Raw genomic sequence first — 10,648 nt, forward strand, 5'->3', positions numbered from 1 at the left:
GAAAGGGCTTTTACATTTGCTATAAATAGAACTTCTTATATTAAAAACAATCAAGCCCTGTTCATATTTAAAAAGTAACGCAAAAGTAACGTAACGCATTGCTTTCCATAAAAAGTAACTTAGTAACGTAATTATACAATATTGTAATGCATTACTTTTAAAAGTAACTTTCCCCAACACTGTTCATTGTTCATTTGATGAAGCTATTTGAGGTCACATGTCACCTGACAGCCTGTATGCACTGACACAGGCAGCTCATGCGTGTGACCTGCAGAGGCAAATCATGAGCTGTTTAACACACTCCTCCTGCACAAAACACATTCACCATGAGCAACTCACAACCTCCCAAGATAATCGAAGTCATGTCAAGTCATGTTAAGTCATGTCAAATAAGCATTAGTCTATATATGTATAAAATATTTCATATATCTTTTCATATTAAAAGTGACGTGACATGTGGCCAAGTATGGTTACCCATACTAGGAATTAGTGCTCTGCATTTATCCCATTCTAAGTGCACACACACAGCAGTGAACACACACACACACACACCGTAAACACACAGTGGGCAGCCATTTATGCTGCGGCGCCCGGAGAGCAGTTGGGGGTTCGGTGCCTTGCTCAAGGGCACCTCAGTCGTGGTATTGAAGGTGGGAGAGAGCACTGTACATTCACTCCCCCTACCTACAATCCCTGCCGGTATGAGACTCGAACCCACAACCTTTGGGTTACGAGTCCGAATCTCTAACCTTTAGGCCACGACTTCTCTCTCTCTATATATATATATATATAGGAATATAAAGTCATATAAGCATATACATCAACTTCTGTAAAGATTCGATTTATGCAATAAATATACACTAGAGATACAGACTCAATGTTTGTAAGTATAGTAAGTGCAAAATAAAAATGAGGAGGCATCAAAAGGAAACAAGCAAAGACAAATGAAAAAAATTAAATTAGTCATTTGATCTTTTCTCTTTGTATTTTTCTGCTAACATATACCCTTAAAAATAAAACTGTTTCAAAAGGTTCTTCAGAGCGATGCCATAGAAGAACCATTTTTGGTTCCACAAAGAACCATTCAGTCAAAGGCTCTTTAAAGAACCATCTCATACCTTTTTATAATCTGAAGAAACATATTTTGCCACAAACAGGACGGTTCTTCAGATGTTAAAGGTTCTTTATGGAACCATTTAGACAAAAAGGCTCTTAATCTATGGCATCGTGAAGCACCTTTAGTATTAAGAGTGTATTACAATATTATCCCTATTGTATTACATGGGAACACTGTCACAAGGTTCGTAGCTTTTCTGATAGAAGTTTTTGATCAAAAGTTGAATTAATAAAATGTTTTTGTCTCCCAGTGGTTTTATATGCTGCTCTCTAGTTTAAGACCTTCTTAAATTAGAATAATTTCAGTACATTCTGCCCTTCAAATTAAAATGTGTATTTTATCCCCTTTTTATAACAGCTTTGGGTAAACAACTGAGCATAATGAACTGTGTTTTGCAGGACAAGGTTGTTTTTTCCTTCATAAAAGTCAGGTTAGCATGCCATATTTTTATTGGGGTAAGTGCTATATGTATTTGACAAATAATGTATTATAAAATCTTCCTAAAATGAAGGGAAAATGTTCTTTTTAATAGTTCAAGCTTAATATTTTAGAACTCTTTGTATTTTTGTTGTTTCATCATTGATTTTGTGTTTCATAATTGTTTGCTAAAAGGCCCATAAAATGCCAGTTCCCATGGTGACATCAGTGTCATAAAAGGTCATCAATGAACTGTATCTTTTTTTCCTGGGCAACACATTTTCAATACCTTCTTGTTGTCAAGATTGCTGTCAAGTTTTGCCTATAAAACCATATCAATCCATCAATACTCCATATCACTTTATCCATAAAAGCACATATGAAATCTAATATAACAAGTAATTTATCTATCTATCTATCTATCTATCTATATATCTATCTATCTATCTATCTATCTATCTATCTATCTATCTATCTATCTATCTATCTATCGCTCCCAGCCAACGCATGTGTAGCCTATACCTCAAAGCTCTCTCTATACCCATATCTCTATACCTCTTAATTTGCATGTCAATCTGCATTGTCATAAACTGGTTCTTTTGGTCTTGTCTGGTCTCTAATCTACTCTTTTTTGCGCTCATCGGTCGTTTGCTGCCCCGCAGCATGAATGAATGCGAGATGCGCGTGTGACGCAGGTGCTTCAGACTGACGCACATGGGCGGATGTGACCGTGCCGTCCTCCTCCCTCATCCATGAGCTGCTGGAGTCAGGGCCCGTTATATACGACGTGCTCCCATCAGCTTATCCGCTGTTAATTATAGCCAGCGACCTGGTTTCAGCACTGCAGGCACTCAACAGCTCCCGCGGAGCTAAAGCCCTTGCGCTTATAGAGGAGAGGCGCAGAGAGCGCGCGGCATCCTGCCAACCCCAGCGCGCTCCACAAAGCCAAACCAACGGCGCGTTTCTCTTCACAGAGGACAACAGAGAGAGCGAGAGAGAAAACATCTGAACCCCAGCTGAAGGATGGCGTCAAAACGCGTAGGGATGGTGGTTGTCCTTGCTGTGATAGCGCAGATCAGCGCGTTTCCCACACCTGCCGGACCCGACGGTGAGTTACTGAATAACCAACAAGCCTATAATCCAACACATCGGTCCAATATATTAGAATCCGACTGAGTGGAACACACAAAACATGCATGATGTGTAATAAAACAAAAAAATTGCTTCATGTATAGATTAATATATAGGCCACGTTAAATTAATCTGACGATATTTTGATATTTTGATATTTAGGACAGCGTCCAACTGACTCATTAATAACATGTCTGGACTTCAGCGTGCACATGCTGTGCTTTCAAATGGAAGTAAATGTTAGGATCTCTGTTTAATTTCAACAATTACATATGTATTAAGTTGTATTTTACATAGGCTGTAATGTGTATATATGGATTATGTTGGCCATCAGTATATATTAATCATTGAAAACCCTATATTGGCTTATAACTCCATATAAATATGGGAAGAAGGTGAATTAATTGGATGGTTTATTTTGTTTGTTTGTTTGTTTGTTTGTTGTTTTCGTCATGTATTGTATAGGAAGCTCTAGCCTCAGTTTTCAGAGGCCTGTAATCTTTTGTCCTGTAATCCGATTATTCCGTGGCAGCTTCTCTTGGACCGCTTGGACTGCAACTGAATGCATCAAAGATCTCAACAACCATAGACAGATTGAAGAAAATGCATATTAATAACTATTTCTTTAGGGTAAAAATAGTCTTGTGTAAATGTAGAGTGTCTTGATTCCTTTAAAATTATAGTCGATTCATACAACCTACACTCTTAAAAATTTTGTTTGTTTGTTTGTTGTTTTCATCATTTATTGTATAGGAAGCTCTAGCCTCAGTTTTCAGAGGCCTGTAATCTTTTGTCCTGTAATCCGATTATTCCGTGGCAGCTTCTCTTGGACCGCTTGGACTGCAACTGAATGCATCAAAGATCTCAACAACCATAGACAGATTGAAGAAAATGCATATTAATAACTATTTCTTTAGGGTAAAAATAGTCTTGTGTAAATGTATAGTGTCTTGATTCCTTTAAAATGATAGTCGATTCATACAACATACACTCTTAAAAATAAAGGTGCTTCAAAAGGTTCTTCAAGCGATGTCATAGAAGAACCATTTTTGGTTCCACAAAGAACCATTCAGTCAAAGGTTCTTTAAAGAACCATCTCTTTCTTACCTTTTTATAATCTGAATAACCTTTTTTCGCCCTAAAGAACCTTTTGTGAAACAGAAAGGTTCTTCAGATGTTAAAGGTTCTTTATGGAACCATTTAGACAAAAAGGTTATCCTATGGCATCGTGAAGCACCTTTATTTTTAAGAGTGTAGGTGCAAAAACTCATTTATGTTGTTACAAAGTCTTTACATTATAATTACAATGTAATAACCAATCAATAGTAGTCTGAGCCATGATACTGTAGTGATACTGCAGATTTTTTTTTTCTCATTGTCCTCCTGGTCATAGTGTTTTTGTTATCCGGTGTGAGCGTATTAAAGGCATAGTTCATCCAGACATTTAAATTCTGTAATCATTTACTCACCCTCACGTTGTTCTAAATGAAATGACTTTCTTTCTTCTGTGCAACACAAAAATAAATTCAGTTTTTGGGTGTCTCTTTAAGGTCTGCAATGACTGATCTATTGTACCATCAGTAATCTTTGCCTATATTAAATGTGTTTGTGTGTTTCTTTCCTGTTCCAGATAAGAGCATGTATAACCGAGAGCTGACTGAAGAGAAGCCATTAGAACAGCAGGTGTGATTTCAGAAATATGAACTTATTGTTAATTTCTATGTTATGTAAAAGACACAAATATACTTTGTACATCTGCATCAGACACAACTACTGTTGTACTGTTGTACTACCCTTGATTCTGACCGGGTATAGATGTTTTATGCATTAACTTCAAATATATTTAAATTCAAATTTCTGTAAATGTCAAGACTGTGCTTATATTTATTTTTCCCCAACAGATTGCAGAAGCTGACAGCATCAAGAAGGCAGGTGAGGAATAATCTTATGCAGACATAGTGCTTCACAGTGATCAATAGCTCACAAGTGTTTTCTGTTCATCCATGCAGAACCCAAGCCAACGCCACCAGCTGAGGCAGAGTCAAAATCTGAGGATGAAGACATCACTTTCCTTAAGTCTCTGGCTGAGAAGTCCAAAGAGTCAAACAATGAGACTCCCATCTCAGATTCTGTGGATGAGCGATACGGTACTGATGAGGCCGACACTACCAAAAACAGAAGACTGGCCGATGATTATGACTCTACTAAGAATGGAATGGACTACAAATACCAAGGTAAGAACTGCAACTACCAAGCTGGCAAAGCCTTATTCAGAAGAGCACATTATGTAGTATGTGTACTTTGCAAAGTATGTTGTTTGCACTTTCACTGACTGTACACAATGCAATGAGCTTGCTGTTTCCAGTCTAACGAATGAACCAGATGTAATTTTTTGCATCTGTATTTTATTTATGCCCATTTTGATATGACTATTTGACAAAAAAAAAAAAGTCAAGACATTTAAGTCATTGTCAAATAAAAATGTAACCATATTTATGTCCTTTTATAATTGCATGCTGTTTCACTTATCATTTAGTATGTATTTTACTGTGTTATTATTCCATTTAACTATTTTCTGTGCCAGGACATTGTGGATTCTAAATAGTAAAATAGCCAGCCTCAGGAAAGCGTAAAAGATCAATGAAAATTTTTCTTAGTTGTGACTTAAGCCTAATTATCTCCCACTTTGAAAGTGCTAATCCATCCCTTTGACTGTATGTGATCCTAAATACAGGAACAGGTGGCAGACACCATGGGTCAATCAGGAGGTATTTTGTAGAGATAAAGAGACAGAGTGAGAGAGAGAAGGAGAGAGAGAATCAGAGGATTATCGCTCCACAGGCTGCTGTACTGGAGGTTTTATACAGTAGCATTAAAGCCCACAGTCCCCTACAACAGGGCAGTCAGACTAAACATACACCCACATTAAAAACCCTTCTAATAATAGCACAATAGCTCATAGAGGTCATGTCATTATTCCTTTTACCATTTTTCCCCGACCCTATGATATTTCTTGGATGAAAATCAACTGTTTATTTTTTTTTTTTCATGTTTCATTTTCTACTTTATGACTCTTACAATTAAATATGCAGTCGTTGTGCATTTTAAGTATGCCCTGTGTTATGATTGGCTAACCAACTATTGTGAAACTATTATTGCATATGGGCTACCAGTTTACTGCTGGGTCAGTTATACAGTAGTTTTGTAAATATATGTTGTCTTCCTTCAATAACAACCTCTTTGCATATCCACTGTTACATTGTGATGTATTGTGATTTATGATTCTTAATAAAATCGCAAAATCACAAAGGCTCTGCAGAGCTGTAGGTGCTAATCAGACTTCACCACATTTTACTTGTTAGCTCTTATGGGGTTTAGGAATAGGAATACCTGTTCTATGTCCTTCTTTTTACCTCACCAAGACTGGGTGGACCATGTTTCTGAACACAGAATAGATGTGGGCAGTCACGTGTTCATGTATGCCTGATGTCAGCTATCCAAGGAAAAGCAGTTTTTGCAGCTCAATTAACTTATAATATGACCGCTTTAAGTTTTTTTTTATGACACCGTCATGTCATAAAGGCACTCAGACCACCTAAGACCTCTGACTCAGAATGAGCGTCAGACGTTTGATCAGTGTCACGTTTCAGGCAGATGGTGAGTTTACTGGAAGCGTTAAGGCAGTGTAAGTCGATCTATGTGGTAGATAATGGCAGATAACAGAGTGGGAGGTGTTTTTGTGTGATTTCACTGGGTTACAGACAGACAAGAATTGCTGGCAGATTTCAGCTCCAACGTTCAGATCTCTGTTTCACACATTCTCCTCCTACTTAATTTCGCTTTTTAAGAGCTTTGAGCTTGTAGGCTTCTGGCAAAGCAATATCAAATACAGCCCACTAGAAACTAAACCTATGGCACAGAAAAAGACACCCAAAAATGTTGGATAAGGTGGATATTCCGCTACATACAGTCCATCAGCAGTTCATTTATAATCAAGTTATATCCATTCCCCAATGCAGATGAAAGGCTAGAAATGCTCCTGATTATTATCCAGAATAAGTAAGGGATAGATTATTGTAAAATAAACTTAACAAGGTAATCAGAACCCAGAGGCGAAATGCTTGTTAAATAAATGGACGTGAAATATTGATTCATTTCGAACTTAATTATTTCAACCTGGTCTCATAAAAATACATACCTCTGGGTACTTTTTTGCAACACCGTTTTTACGTACGTTACTGCACGAAATGTCCACTGAGTAGTGAGCCCACTAGAAACTAAACCTATGGCACAGAAAAAGACACCCAAAAATGTTGGATAAGGTGGATATTCCGCTACCTACAGTCCATCAGCAGTTCATTTATAATCAAGTTATATCCATTCCCCAATGCAGATGAAAGGCTAGAAATGCTCCTGATTATTATCCAAAATAAGTAAGGGATAGATTATTGTAAAATAAACTTAACAAGGTAATCAGAACCCAGAGGCGAAATGCTTGTTAAATAAATGGACGTGAAATATTGATTCATTTCGAACTTAATTATTTCAACCTGGTCTAAAACACGGGTTCAATACGTGAACACTGGCACATTTTTATTACGTTGATATAGCTAGGTATTGCTGTGTTTTTATTACGTTGCTTCAGGTACGTATTGCGGCGGTTCAGAATTCAAATATCCGGGGACTGTCGCTAAAAGTTACTGCTCTACCGTGTTGGAAATATGCCAAACCCAACCCTAAACCTATCCGATAGTGTTAACAAATTCAAAACTGATATAAAAACGCATTTGTTGATGCAACCGTGCCATTTAAACTTCCTTATATGAAGATTTAAACTACTAGAAACTAAACCTATGGCACAGAAAAAGACACCCAAAAATGTTGGATAAGGTGGATATTCCGCTACCTACAGTCCATCAGCAGTTCATTTATAATCAAGTTATATCCATTCCCCAATGCAGATGAAAGGCTAGAAATGCTCCTGATTATTATCCAAAATAAGTAAGGGATAGATTATTGTAAAATAAACTTAACAAGGTAATCAGAACCCAGAGGCGAAATGCTTGTTAAATAAATGGACGTGAAATATTGATTCATTTCGAACTTAATTATTTCAACCTGGTCTCATAAAAATACATACCTCTGGGTACTTTTTTGCAACACCGTTTTTACGTACGTTACTGCACGAAATGTCCACTGAGTAGTGCTAAAACACGGGTTCAATACGTGAACACTGGCACATTTTTATTACGTTGATATAGCTAGGTATTGCTGTGTTTTTATTACGTTGCTTCAGGTACGTATTGCGGCGGTTCAGAATTCAAATATCCGGGGACTGTCGCTAAAAGTTACTGCTCTACCGTGTTGGAAATATGCCAAACCCAACCCTAAACCTATCCGATAGTGTTAACAAATTCAAAACTGATATAAAAACGCATTTGTTGATGCAACCGTGCCATTTAAACTTCCTTATATGAAGATTTAAACTGTTTTGTCGAACCGTAGTTACACGGGATTCGAACTGGAGCTCCTCCCCTCTCAAGTACGTTATGTCGCCGTACTCCGTAAGCAACTGAACAAACCTACCTTCTATGAAAACCCATATATATGAAGTTGGATATGTGCGATGCTAACATTCAAAAGCATAATTTTTTTAAATATCCTAGTCATAAAATAATATTCTTCAAGTAATTGTGCGAAAATTAATTATTAATCGAAACTGTAAATTTGTGTGAAAAGGAATAAAAGGTATCGGAGTTGTACTGCCTCTAGTGTTCATTTCTTTTGGAAACTGCAGTGATATGTACTTATTGATATGTATTTCGCGTCTCGCAAAAGAGTCCCCCCAGGTACGTTTTTGCCACGAGACCAGGTAGAATTATTTATTTATTTAAAAAAAAAAGTGGATACAGTACAGTTATGTAAGAAACTGGAACGATAACTATAACAAAAAAAGCATCCACACCAACAGATAATATTTTAATATTTGTTTATTATAAGCACAACCTGCTGCTTTAAATGCTCAAGCGCTTTAAAATCAGGTGATTCTGATTGGCTCTCAACATTTTTTTGTTATTTATCAGCTAAGAAAAAAAAATGTATCTAAAAGTGATTTTGTTATCATTATAGTTGTGGTTTGGACGTCCCTATTCTCATAGAATTAGAACAATTATTAAAACTCTATATTTAAAGTTATCCTCCTCGGAGGGATGTGAAGTATTTTAATGTGTTCCTTTTCAGATGATCCTGAAAGTTTTCGGCAGCTGGACGGGACCCCTCTAACAGCTCATGACATTGTCCAGAAAATCGCCAACAAAATCTACGAAGAGGATGACCGAGGAGTATTTGACAGAATTGTGTCTAAACTGCTCAAGCTGGGTCTAGTAAGAGATTCAAATTGTGGCGTGCGCAGTGATTCTGATAGCTGCCATATTGACGAGCCATGCAATAAACATCATACATAATGTATTAATTCCTCTAGGGAAACATATTCCAGTTTAACCAGCTTAAATAGCATGGAAAAAAGATTGTCATACAATAATACCTTTGTGAACTGATTGTTCTAGCAGGTGTTGTGTTCTTTTGTTTGACCTTCAGATCACAGACAGTCAGGCAGAGACACTGGAGTATGAAGTTGCTGAAGCCCTGCAGGATCTGATCACCAAAAATGCCAAAGATAACATGATTGGAGACCTCAGTATGGACTACCCTGTTAATTCTGTGAAAGACACACAAAACAATATGGTACGAGTGTGTGACTGTGTGTCTGTAGTGTTTCTACCAACTGCATATTTATCCACAAAAAAAACTCTCTATTTGCTTGGATTCTTCTCTTCAGGATGAGGAAGACAGGCCCAGTCAACGATATGATGACGAGGATGAAGGTGATGATGATAATGGTGGTGATGATGATAATGGTGATGAAGAACAGGAGGAGGAGATTAGAGATGACACAGTGAGGGCTGAAGACTCATGGGACGCCGTGAGCGATGGGAACGACAGAAACGAACTGAACCCTGAAGATGGACTGCAGGACCTTCAGTTCTTCCCCAACTTCTATAGACTCCTCAAGAGCCTCGACTCAGGTAGCCAAAACACCAAACAACACATATGACACAATACAGTACAACACAAAACATACAACATAACAGAATATAGCATGATACAAAACACACACTGAATACTGTAAAACACGCACAAAAAAGAGCATTTAACAGTGTTCAATGCACTTGTAAAAGTGTTAAAAGTGTTTTTTTTTAAATGTACTTGCATAATCAAATGTTAATAAAATAAAAGGCCATTTAAGTGTCCTTAAAGGGAATACAATTTAATAACCATGTCTTAACACACTTAAGTACACTTTTAAAAGGTGCACTTTGTGATGTCAAATTAAAAGTTTTCATTTAAAGTATGTTAAATCATCATTGTTTTGATATTTTGTTGTGCTTATTTTGATGTGGTTATGTGTGTGCGTTTTACAAAGAAATTTAGAAAATATAAAAGATTAGGCCACAACACTGCATAACATCATTGAACTAAATTATACACATATGTAAATCACATTTCTTATTAATATACATTTATTAACGATAAAGATTAAAAATAAGAAAGATGCACATTACAATGTCGTTGTAAATGAGAAACTGTGATGAGTCGTGCAGCAGTAATAACGTAAGATAACAGATACAATTTCAAGCAAAATGATCATATTTATTCAAGCATTTAACATTTATAAGTTAATTAAATGTCAGTAATGAACTACACAAATTATAGCGATCAGGAAGAAGGTCCTCTGTCCCAAACGCGTACAGTATAGTGGATATTGTATACAACTCCCCATCAATAGTTCTATACTGCCACCTGTTGGCGCAGTTGTGCAACTTAGAGATCACGAGAAAACAACTTTTGCTATGTTGAGATCACGAGAAAAATAAGTCGTGATAACGAGAAGAAAACTTTTGTTATGTCGAGATCACGAGAAAA

General features: G+C 36.8%; 1 protein-coding gene across 1 annotated transcript in view; it reads left to right on the forward strand.

Annotated features, from left to right (window-relative positions):
- The first annotated feature begins 2,330 nt into the window (after window positions 1–2,330).
- LOC107588544 (secretogranin-3-like) overlaps window positions 2,331–10,648 on the forward strand; it is a 39,261-nt gene continuing 30,943 nt past the window's right edge. Inside the window, exons 1-7 of the mRNA XM_016276679.1 lie at window positions 2,331–2,642; window positions 4,296–4,348; window positions 4,567–4,597; window positions 4,675–4,899; window positions 8,906–9,048; window positions 9,263–9,409; window positions 9,504–9,750. Coding sequence (XP_016132165.1) covers window positions 2,558–2,642; window positions 4,296–4,348; window positions 4,567–4,597; window positions 4,675–4,899; window positions 8,906–9,048; window positions 9,263–9,409; window positions 9,504–9,750 — 931 coding nt within the window. The 5' untranslated portion in view covers window positions 2,331–2,557. The remainder of the gene's footprint in view (window positions 2,643–4,295; window positions 4,349–4,566; window positions 4,598–4,674; window positions 4,900–8,905; window positions 9,049–9,262; window positions 9,410–9,503; window positions 9,751–10,648) is intronic.

This window comes from Sinocyclocheilus grahami, unplaced genomic scaffold (genome assembly GCF_001515645.1).
Source record: "Sinocyclocheilus grahami isolate Dianchi unplaced genomic scaffold, SAMN03320097.WGS_v1.1 scaffold105.1, whole genome shotgun sequence".
Classification (NCBI taxonomy): domain Eukaryota; kingdom Metazoa; phylum Chordata; class Actinopteri; order Cypriniformes; family Cyprinidae; genus Sinocyclocheilus; species Sinocyclocheilus grahami.